The following is an 11,950-nucleotide window of genomic DNA, read 5'->3' on the forward strand; positions in this document are numbered from 1 at the left end:
CAACAAGTGGTGCTGGGAAAACTGGATACTCACCTTTAAAAAATGGAGTTAGACTCTTACCTTATATTATACATAAAAATTAACTCAAAATGTATCAAAGATTTAAATGTAAGAGTTAAAACTATAAAACTCTTAGATGAAATTATAGAGGAAAATCTTCATGACCTTAAATTTGTCATTGGTTTCTTAAACATGACATCAAAAGCACAAGAGACTGAATAAAAAATAAATTAGACTTCAGAAAATTAAATACTTTGTGCATCAAAAGAGACCATCAAGAGAGTGAAAAAAACAACAGAAAAATATTTGCAAATCACATATCTGATAAGAGTTTAAATATATATATATTTGGCAGTGGGTTCTTTTTGGGTGTGTGTTTTAATATGTTTTTATTGATTTTTAGAGAGAGAGAGGGAGGGAGAGGGATAGAAACATCAATGAGAGACAAACATCATTGATTGGCTGCCTCCTGCATGCTCCCCACTGGAGACTGAGTCAGTAACCTGGGCATTTGCCCTGACCAAACCAGTGCCCTCCTGGTTTATAGGTCAACGCTCAACCATTGAGCCATGGGCTCTGATAAGGGTTTAGTATCGAAAATATATAAGGCACCCCTACAACTCAACAGGAGAGAGACAAACAACCTAATTAAAAAATGGGCAAAGCACCTTGAATAGACATTTCTCCAAAGAAGATATATCAATAAACAATACGCACCTGAATATATATGCTCAAGATTATTAGTTATTGGGAAATGCCAATCAAAACCACAACTAGATACCACTTCACACCCAATAGGATGTTTAGAATTTTATTAGAAACAAACCAAGTGTTGGCAAGGGTGTGGAGGGGGATTTTGTATGATTTCATGGCCCCTCTCAGAATGGTGCACAATTTAAAACCTATGAATTGTTCATTTCTTGAATTTTCCATTGAATATTTTCAGTCTATGATTGACGGTGGTTAACTGAAACCATGGAAAGCAAAACTGCGGATATGGAGGGATTACAGTACACCTTTCTTTCTGATTGTCCACAGGCCCTGTCCAAGCTCACTCTCCCTTGAATGGGTCTGTCCACACGTCTCTCTCCTCCCAGTGGAAACTCCCGGCTCTCAGGGAAATTTACCTCAGTGTTAAGTGGGGGGAAATATGATAATTTAGTTCACAAGTCTTTCCCTCTCAGCCCTTCAAAACTTTCCCTCACACACTTCATCCCAAGTGAAGTCTTTGTGGTAGAATGTGGTCTGAAGATGTGTGAGGCCCTTCCCTCCTGGCTGGGCTGGCCACGCCGCACAGGGCACTCCTGCCAGGGTGCTGACCACACCGTTAAGGTCATGAGAGCCCTTTTTGTCTGGCTTTTTTAGTGTGTAGTGTAGGCTTGGCACGGCACCGTCCTAATAAAGGTTTATTGATTTAATAGATGAGGGAGAGGTTTTGCTGATGTCTCCACTCCTGACCACCTCTACCCTGGTCCTCGACAATTCCCTGAGAACTAAAACATATGCCCGTCCAGTGACTTGTTCACAGATGTTTATAGAGACTTTATTTTCAATGGTCAGATCTGGAAACAATCTAAATGCCCATCCACAGGTAACGGAATAAACAAATTGTGGTAATATCCATATAACAGAATACTACTCAGCAATAAAAAGTGCTGATCTACTCACCAAAATGTATGAATCGCAAAATTGCTATGCTGAAAGAAAGAAGGCAGACACAACAGAATACATACTGAACGGTCGCATTTGCATGTGCAAATCAATCTATAGTGACAAGAAGACAAGAAGTTGCCTGGGGCTGGGGTAGAGGGCAGATTCACCGAAAAGGGACAGAAGGGGACTCTTGGGCCGGATGGAAATATTCTGCATCTTGATGGTGGTTGTGGTTACACCACTGTTTACATTTGTCAGAACTCATCCAATTAATACTTTAAATGTGTGCAATTTATTGCACATACATTAGATCTCAATAAAGTTAATGAAAAAGAAAATTCTATAAAGCTTTGGACCCTAAACTCTGCATCCTCTGCTTGAATAAAACCAGGTATGTGTCTTGCATGTGGAGAGGCCTATTGGAGAATTTATTTAGTCCACAAATATGCATTGAAGGCCAACTCCGTGCAGGCATCTGGTTGGCACCAGGAGGTGGATCATGCAGGTTGCGGCCTCAGGAGGCCCAGGACTCTAACAGAGCTTGCCAAGTTCTCAGAGAGAGGAGCCAGGATGGAAAAAAATATATACCCAGAGCAGAGAATATGAATTCGCCTCCTCAGTGTTTCCAAACTTGCCTGAGGTGCTTGTTACAAGTATTAAAAACATCTGGACTCGTCCCTGACCTACTGAGTCAGAATCACTGAAAGGGCCGAGGAATCTTTCTTTCTAACAAGTACCTGCAGGTACATTTTCAGATCAGGTGAGTTTAGAGAAAGTGCTTGGCTGGTCTCCATTACAGGCATAGGGGTAATCACTGTCCAAAGCTACGCAGTGGACTTAGAACTAGAAGGGAGTTTGAAGAATCATTTGTCCACGCACCTGCCTCTGGCCAAGGAGAATCCATCAACTTTCCCCCTCCATTCCCAGAGCCTTCCTGGGCCAGACATTCCCACAATCTAATTAACACTCTCTTCCTTCAGAAGCTCCTGACCTTTAGGTTTATCCTGGGAAAAACAAAAAATAAAACAGCCCCTCTTCCCCCAATCCCACCACCTCTCAGAAGGGTAAAGGTTTTATTAAAGCGATTCTGCAACTTGGATCAACATGTAAGTCCTTTGATGAGCTGGTGTTTCTGCTCCTCTGGCTGGAGAACTCATGTTAATCTGGTAAACCTATCCCTAGGCTAGGAAGGTGGTGTGAGGGCAGCAGGGGGTGGAGGATTCAGTCCTCTGTTGCTCAGGCCTCGGGACGCGTCACCATGGCTACGAGCCCTCCTACTCTGCAGGCAACCATCTTGTTTCCACGGGCAAAGCCCCAGCCACAGGGAAGGTATGTGGTGGCAGCGGGAACACAATACTCAGGAAAGGTCTAATTCACAGTGAGAGATCACCCAAGACCTCAGGGTCCGCCCCCAGACCCCTCCCCAGCTGCTGGGCTCCTCCCCAGGACACAGGGACGATGGGGAGAGGGCGAGAGCTCAGGCCTTAGCTGCCTTCTCCCTACCCCGCCTCCCCACCCCAAGACGTAACTGCCCTCCCTTTGAGAAGATGCCGGGCTACCAACCGTACTTTAAAATCCCAAATCAGAACACCCTGCCTGATGAAAAAGAATGTGTAATTGATGGATGTGAAAAGTCCTTTAAAGGTATACAAATCAAGTCACAGTGGGTACATATAGAATATTATGGAAAAGAATGCAATCGCGGCAGACGCTGTCCTAGTGGGGTGACTTTGATGCTCAGGGGACATGTGGCAAAAGTGGAGACACTTTTTGTTTTTACAAGCTGGGGTGGGCAGAGGACAGGGATGCTAAGCATCCTACAATGCACAGGACACCCCCGCCCCCCACCCCCGCCCCCCTCAACAAAGCATAATCCAGCCCCAAATGTCAAGGGCGCCGAGTGTGAGGAACCTGGTCTAGGCCCATGGGCAGCACCTGTGGACCCAGTGTCAGCCCTCCTGCCGGCTTCCCTCCTACCTACTTGGGTGTTGGCTTCCACGTGGTGTCAGGGGGGCGGGGGAGCTTGGGCCCTCTGCTATTTGCTGCTTCCTGCTTTGTTGACAGATGCAAGGAAACAACTGCCTTTGAAGACAAGGGCGAGAGGCAGGCACGGTCTTGAGTTGTTACCTCCCTCCCTCGGGAGAGTGTCCGAGTAGAGACCGGCTGCAGCCAGAGGCCGGGAGGAGCGCTGGGTTTAGGGGAGACCCTTGGGTTCTAGCCCGGGCTGCCTCGGTGCCTCAGTTTCCTCAGTTCCTCTTCTGAGCCCAGCTGTCTTCCTCGCAGGGTTGTTGTGAGGGTCAGGGGAGATGAAGGACGGGACAGGATTTTGGAAGGCACAAAGGTCGGGCAGCAGCAACCCACCGTGCCCACGGTGTGTGGGGGTAGAGGAGTTTCCCGGTGGCTGAGAGAATGGAGTGTGTAACCCATGGTGCAGACAGCCCGGCATGGTTGGAGCACCAAGGAGAAGGGCTGGGGAGTGGCGGGCCCTGGTGCTGGACGGCGAATGGAGCCTGCCTTTGAGGACCCGGCTTTCTTCTGCAGCTCTCAGAGGGGTTCAAAGTGCGCCCAGCCGGTGCGCCGGGGAGGCGCTGCAGCAGGAACGCTCTATGAAGTCAGTGGTGAAGCCAGGAACACTTCCACCCACAGCTAACGTTTCTTCATATTTTTAGCTCCTTATGACTTGCTTTTGCATCCTTTAGGTATCTTTAAGCATTTGTGTCCATCTTTTCAAGGTGTTCTAAAACCTACCTTTAAATTTCTAGTTCTCTTTTGCCGAAACCGGTTTGGCTCAGTGGATAGAGCATAGGCCTGCGGACTGAAAGGTCCCAGGTTTGATTCCGGTCAAGGGCATGTACCTGGGTTGTGGGCACATCTCGGGAGATGTGCAGGAGGCTGATCGCTGTTTCTCTCTCATCGATGTTTCTAACTCTCTCTCTCCCTTCCTCTGTAAAAAATCAATAAAATATATTTTAAAAAAATAAAAGAAATTTCTAGTTCTTTTGTAGTTAATAATTTCTTCTCTACGTTGTGTATATATCAGACGAAATTGGGCACGTTCAGGGTGGTATGGCCACAGACATGCATTATATATATTAGCAAAATTTTGGAATCACTGAAATGTCTAACAATAAATCATTTATTGGAACAAAATTAGGTATCTAACAACAAGGAACAGTGGGAACAAACTAGATGTTCACACAGGTGCGAAGAGAAAATCATAGCCAAAGATGATGGATTAAGAAATGTTTTGTAAGTAGAAAAAATTCATCCAAACTCCTAAATTCCTAAAAACATATAAATGTATATGTATGTGTTTGTATACTTTTTTTGTGGAGGCAGAGGAATATAGTGGTTATACCCACTGCCCAGAAGTTAGACAGGGCCCCTATTTGCCAACAGTGAAACCCTTGGGCTGTTGTTCCTCTTCTCTCAACTTCAGTTTTTCCATCCCATTTGTAAAAGGTGGGTAATAACCAACGTATGTCAAAGGGACTCAGGACCCAGCTGAAAGAGCACCCAGTAGCCACAAGTGGAACAAGTTGAGTGACAAAATAACACAGTGTTGGATATTAACTCAGAGTATAAAATAAAAACCCATGAGGTTGTAATGATATAAATAAATCTTGAGTTCATAAATAAATTGTGGAGAACAGATAAATCTACTGTGAAGAATTCCAAAAAGGTACTCCTCCCTCGGGGAGAGGAGTATAACTCCCCACTCCTCAAGTGTGGGCTGTGGGCAGTGACTTCCTCCCAACTTCTGCAGCTTGGAGGGGGTTGGGGGAAAGGAGTAGCTTCTCAGTAGAAACCTGGTAAACACTACTCAGACAGCTGGTCAAGGTCAACATCATTAGTGATATGATCATCTTGATAATATGCACCTTGGATGGGATGTGATGGGAAGGGTGCTTCACCTCTGAGACCTTCCTTCCCCAAACCTGTAACCCCAATCTTGTCCTGAGAAAAACATCAGATAAACCCCAAAGGACAATCTACAAAATACCTGACTAGTGCTCCTTCAAACTGTCCAGGTTATCAAAAACAAGGAAAGACAGAGAAACCCTCACAGTCAAAAGGAGCCTAAGGAGACATGATGATTAAATGTGAGGTGATCGCCATAGCCGGTTTGGCTCAGTGGAAAGAGCATCAGCCTGTCGACTGAAGGGTCCCGGGTTGGATTCCTGTCAGGGGCACATGACCAGGTTTCGGGCTCAGCCCTCAGTAGGGGGTGTGCAGGAGGCAGCCAATCAGTGATTCTCTCTCATCATTGATGTTTCTATCTCTCTCATCCTCTCTGATATCAATACAAATATATTTAAAAAAATAAATGTGAGGTGATCACCTGAATGGGATCCTGGGGCAGAAAAAGGACATGAGGTGAAAACTAAGGAAATCTGAATGAAGTATGTATGGACTTTAGTTAATAACATTGCTTCAATATTGATCCATTAGTTGTGACAAATACACCATATTAGTGTAAATGTTAACAGTAGGGGGAATACAGTGAGCTATATGGGAAGTCTATGTACTATCTTTGCAACTTTTTTATAAAGCTATTCTAAATAAAATCATTTCTTTAGAGAGTGGATATTGTGTCTGTTATGTTGTTGCATTCAATTAGGGGATTTATTCAAGTGTTTAGCATACTGGCATATGGTAAATGTTTAAGGTTAGCTATTATGTATCATTATTGTTCCTATTTCTATTTTTCTTAAAATAGTGATCAATACATACTCATTAAAGAAAACAATGAAGAATGTCCCCAGTTGGATATCTCTCTGAGACACAGCCTTAAATTTTTTTCTTTAAAAGGACTAAGGTGTGTGTACGGGGGAAGGGGAGGGGGAGGCAGACGACTTAAATGTTTTATAGACAAGAAACATAAAAATTGTGCTAGAGTCAACTTAGTCATTCTCATCTTCTTCATCTCCCTCATTTTCCTTCCTTTTCTTGCTTTTTTCAGCCTTGACAACTTTTCTTTTTTTGTCACATCAGCTTTCCTTTAGCTCAGTATGCAGCAATATCCTTTTCGTATTTCTCCTTCAGCCAGCAGCCGTCTGTTTGTAAGACAGCTTGTCACCTGCAGCAGCGCGCCCAGCGCCTTTGCAACTTCACAAATGCACGGGCCCACACGTTCTCCTTTGATTGCTGGCTGATAGAACGAAACAGTACGTGCAAAAGAGGTCTCTTGGGTAGAATAGGATCCTTGAGCTTCCCTTTTGTTTCCCTTTTAGGAGGGAAATAGGTTTTCATGCTCTTTCACAAGGGCCTTTGTCCACCCTTGCCTTGTCTTCAACTTTTCCTTTCTCTTTAGCAGACATGGCCTTCCACCTCTCTGAGCACTTCTTGGAAAACTCCGGGAAGTAGACTGAAGCATCCGGGTGCTTCCTCCTGGCTCTTCCTGGCAAGCTTGCACAAAGAATGTGTATGATGATATCTTGCCTTTCTGCTTCTTAGGATCTCCTTTGCCCATATTTAGGTTATTTTGTTCTCAGCAAGGCTCCGAGTTGTCCAGTGCCGGTCTGGCTCTCACTTGCGCTGGGCTGTCTCTGTGGAGCTCAACGTTCTGCAAGGGCTGAACGATCAAGTCGCTGACATGGTTTACAAGGCCCTTCCCAACTCTACTTTTCCATGAAGCTTCGTTTTCCACCTCTGCAGCCCCACTGCTCCTCAAACGTGCCTTCGGTGCCCTTTCCACAGCCTGTCTCAGGATCCCATACATGCTCATCTTTCACAGACAGACTCACATCATCTGTCATCTCCTCGGAGAACCGTCCTCAACAAGGCAGCAAGAGTTGGTTATTCCTCTTCTGTACTCTCATTACATTCAATATGGACTTAGATTATCGTCCAGAGCACATTTTATTATTGCATTTGTTTATTAGTCTGTCTCCCCCACTCCACTGGAAGCTCCCCTAAAGTAGGGCCTGGGTTTTCCTCAGCTTCACTCCCCTACTGCTTAGCACCGCACCCGGCTGTGATGTTTAGTGAACCTTGAATGGACTATACAGATAAGGAAGCTGAAGCCCTTGCCTAGAACAAGTAACCAACCTGATGGAGAGGAACTGGAGAGAGACGTGTGACAAATCAGATTGTGATTTTAATAGTCTAGGCCAGTGGTCGGCAACCTCAGTCAACAGAGCCAAAAATCAACAGTACAACGATTGAAATTTCTTTTGAGAGCCGAATTTTTTAAAATTAAACTATATAGGTAGGTACACTGTTATTAACTTATTTAGGGTACTCCTAAGGCTTAGGAAGAGCCACACTCAAGGGGCCAAAGAGCCGCATGTGGCTCGCGAGCCGTGGTTCTCAACCTTTCTAATGCTGTGACCCCTTAATACAGTTCCTCATGTTGTGGTGACCCCCAATTTCATTGTTACAAATTGAACATAATTTAAAGCATAGTGATTAATCACAAAACAATATATAATTATATATGTGTTTTCCGATGGTCTTAGGCAACCCCTGTGAAAGGGTCGTTGGACCCCCAAAGGGGTCGCGACCCACAGGTTGAGAACCGCTGGTCTAGGCAGTTGCTTACACCCTCCCCCCTTCCCAAGGCTGATAACCACCTATTTTACTTATTCGCTTTGCTCCTGGGGGAAAAGGGGCTCCAATAACCAGGAGAGATTTAAGCGGAAAATGAGGAAGGCCTCCTTGTTCCTGGTTCTTGCAGACAACATGATGAGCTGACTCAGAACGCGGGGCCTTGTCCTCTGGAGGATTTTGAGTGAGACTTTATCAGGACCGAGTTAGGAGTCCTGTTAGAGGGGCCAGTGGCTGAGCTCGCGCCGGAACAGGCTGCCTCCCGAGGAGGCCCACGGGGAGCAGGACCGGCCAGGGGCCGCCAGCGCCTCGGACCAGGTTGCCATGGAGCCGGGGCTGCTGGGGGAGGGGAGGCGGCCACAGCCTCGCTAATGAAGGCCCGGCCCACGGGCGCGCTGCGGCTAATAAGGCGGCCCCGCCAGCGCACCTCCACGCCCGCAGCCGGCCCCTGTTTATTGCCGTATGGAGATCATTAATGCCTCCTGACACCGAGGTCACGCCCGGGGTCAATCCCCGCGCCCCGTCTGCGAAACAAGGGGAAATGAACTTCCCGGCACATGTGGCTCGGGCTTGGTGGGGAGGGGCCTCCCGTCACCCCACACATCAGCTCTGGGGGAGAGCGGCACCCCGGGCCCTCGGACCCCCCAACACAACCCGCGCTGGGCTCTGGGGGGCGTCGTCCAGGGGAAGGTTCAGGGGAGGCCCTTGTCTGGGCCGGGACGACCCCCACTGAGGCTGTCCCAACCGACAGACGGACACTAATCCCCTGGCGACTGGCTGGGGTGGCGTCTGGGAGCTGCAGCTGCAGCGCGACAGGGGCCGCCGCGCAGGTGGCGGGAAGGCCGGCGGGCGGCCACGTGGGCAGGCGCTGCGGCCGCGGCTCCACCCTCCTCCCCTCCTGGTCAGCGATTGGGCCCCACACTACCCCGGATACAAGATGGCGAAGGGGGCGGGGTTCCAGGCCTAGCCAAGCTGCGATTGGTGAAGCCCAGACTCCCTGAGTTGAAGGACAGCCTCAGTAGCCAGTGGGGAAGCTCCGGGCGGTGGTGGAGGTGGCGGTGGGCACTCTGCGGCCTTACCTCACCTGTAAGTAACGACGCGCTCCCACCGCCTCTCGCCGCCCGGGAAGGGCCAGGGTGGGAGAAGGAGCCCCATGGCCCTCCAGGCAGGCCTTCACCGACCGGGGGCCTCCCCTCAGTCAGGACCAGAACCGGGAGGCAGCCCCGACCTGCCCAGGAAGAAGTCAGAAAACCCCCAACCAGCCTGGAGGAAATGGGTAGGATTATGAGGTTAATGCCAGAGCAGGCTGAGTGGCAGTTACCAAATAAATGATCCCAGGAGGACATGGCTGAGGTTAAATGAAGCCCAATAAATAAAGGGCCGTGTTCAAAGGAGGAACTTCAGAAAGCGCAGGGCTCCTTCCTGTCCTCCCTTCTGGGGCCTGTGGCATCCTGGAGGAGCCCAGCGCCCGCCCTGCCTTCCAGGACCGCACAGGCGGGGCTGTGCCCGTCGGTGCCAGTGTTGGCACAGCTCCTGGGCCCAGGATTTCCTGGACGGCTCCGTCCACCAGCGTCGGGGCTGAATGAGGGAATGGAAACTCTTCCTGGAGGTCTGACCCGTTGAAGCGCCCCAGCACGTCTCGCTCTGGTTGCTTAGTGACAGAGACAGGACCCGCTGCTGCAAGAGGGGCTGAAGCTAGATGTTAGGACGCACTTCCCAAACATCGGATAGAAGAGGGCGCTTATGGATCCTGGCGGTGAGGAGCAATAGAGGATTTTATTCCCGATGAGCGCGCATTTGTCCATCCCATTGTGCCCAGTCAGTGCCATCAGCACCGTCTGTGCACATGGAAAGCTTGTGGTAGAGCCTGTGGCATGCTCTCCATCCCACCATCCTTGTGTCCCGCCTTCCATGGATCCTGCTCACTTTTCCAGGTTGGCGGAAGTCATTAGGAAACAGATCATGAAGTGCTTGGGACATAAAGGATGTACCATGTTGCCTGGCCAGCGTGGCTCAGTGGTTGAGTATCACCTGTGAACCAGGAGGTCAAGGTTTGATTCCCGGACAGGCCACAGGCTGGGGTTGCAGCTGGAGCCCCAGTGTGGGGCGTGTAAGAAGCAGCCAATCAATGATTTTCTCTCTCATCATTGATGTTTCTATCTCTATCTCCCTCTCTCTCCCTCTCTGAAATCAATAAAAATATATTTAGAAAAAAATTTACAAGGATGTATTATGTTTCTGTTTTGGGAGTCTGAAGAGAGAGAGATGATTAATTCTTTGGACTCCTGGTTAGTATTTTCTTTCTTAGAAAAGGAACAATAAGAATAGTTAAGATCTTGGGCTCTGGAGTCTTATAAGTCCAGGAGGACCTCTTTTCTTCTTCTGAGACCTTGTGCAAGTCCTATTTACAATAACAATCCGAGTGTTCCCGTGTGTCAGGCAGTATTTTACACTCTTAGAACCACCCTGGGGCGGGGGAGGTACTGTTATCCTTGTTTAACAAATGAAACCATCTTAGGTTAAGTGACCCTAGAGCGGTATATTTTAAAGTAGGGGCACTGAAGAGCCAAACTAATTGGATTCAAATCCAGACTTCATTTTCTGGTTGGATGATGTTGGACAAATTACCCAATTTCTTCATCTGTGAAATGGATATTTTGATAGCACCTGTCTGATGGGGTGGTAAGGTTGAAATGAGGGAAAGTATAACTCTTAGAACCCTGCCAAACACATTGTAGGTACTCAATAAATATTAGCTATTATTCTGAGCCCCTAAAGCACTTTTATCAATGATATTACTTTATCTTTTCTACTGCCCTCAGAGGTGGCCGTTATTACATTCATTTTATAGATGAGGAAATAGAGGTTTAAAGCTGATCGTGCTTAGGTCCCTCTGTAAACAGCCTGCTAAGGACCTGAATTCAGGTTTGTTTACATTCAAACTCCAAAGGCTTCCTGATACTTTCTCATTCTTGAATTCTAATTTTTTTTAGTCACTCATTCAAAAAAATCCGTGAGGATCCAAATTAAAAGCCAGTTTTTGATAATCCATGCTAAGGAAGAATGGAGGGAAGGAAGAGAAGAAAAGAAAGAAATTGGGTAATTAAGTAATTTCTCTCTTATAATTTTTTGTTTAACCTTACTCGGCTCTCACAGATATACCATCCTCAGTCTCAGGGAAGTTTTACTGGAGGAACATGTCATCTAATGGGGCAGAAAGTCTGATCTTCTGCAGATAATCCACCTGCAGATAAGGATTCTAGAACAGAAGGGCTACCCACCCATTGCTAGCCCTGACTATGGAAACCCCAGATCTGATCATTCCTGTGTCTGTAGTGCCTCAAATGAAAGTCATAGCAGGGACCCACCTGTGCGGTTGGTGACTCATGGCCTCACCCTCAGTCCTGAGGGGGCTCAGACCAGCCTACCTCACCCAGGTCAGGGATCAGGCCAGCCCCGTCCTCAGTTCCTGGAAGTTCCTACTTCTCTCGGTGGGAGAAGGCCTGGGAGGCCAGGGTGAGAGGTCAGGTAAACACCTGCATCTGTGCATGAGGGAAGCACCTGCAGCAGCTGCTGCCACTTATTACCCATCCCCCTTGCTCAAACCTCCTATTCCAGAACAAGCTCAACTCCTGCCTCCACCCCAGTTGTCCTGAACTTGATAGTTTCAATAGGACATGGGCTGGGGCAGTGGTCCGCAAACTCATTAGTCAACAGAGCCAAATATCAACAGTACTTCTTCAAAATA

At 47.7% G+C, this 11,950-nt stretch overlaps 1 protein-coding gene across 1 annotated transcript in view; it reads left to right on the forward strand.

The window, feature by feature from the left end:
- Positions 1-3,200: 3,200 nt before the first annotated feature.
- TBX4 (T-box 4) overlaps positions 3,201-11,950 on the forward strand; it is a 59,995-nt gene continuing 51,245 nt past the window's right edge. The window contains exons 1-3 of the mRNA XM_015568120.1: positions 3,201-3,297; positions 6,660-6,821; positions 7,149-7,261. Coding sequence (XP_015423606.1) covers positions 3,201-3,297; positions 6,660-6,821; positions 7,149-7,261 — 372 coding nt within the window. The remainder of the gene's footprint in view (positions 3,298-6,659; positions 6,822-7,148; positions 7,262-11,950) is intronic.

The sequence above is a fragment of the Myotis davidii genome, unplaced genomic scaffold (genome assembly GCF_000327345.1).
Source record: "Myotis davidii unplaced genomic scaffold, ASM32734v1 scaffold684, whole genome shotgun sequence".
NCBI lineage: Eukaryota > Metazoa > Chordata > Mammalia > Chiroptera > Vespertilionidae > Myotis > Myotis davidii.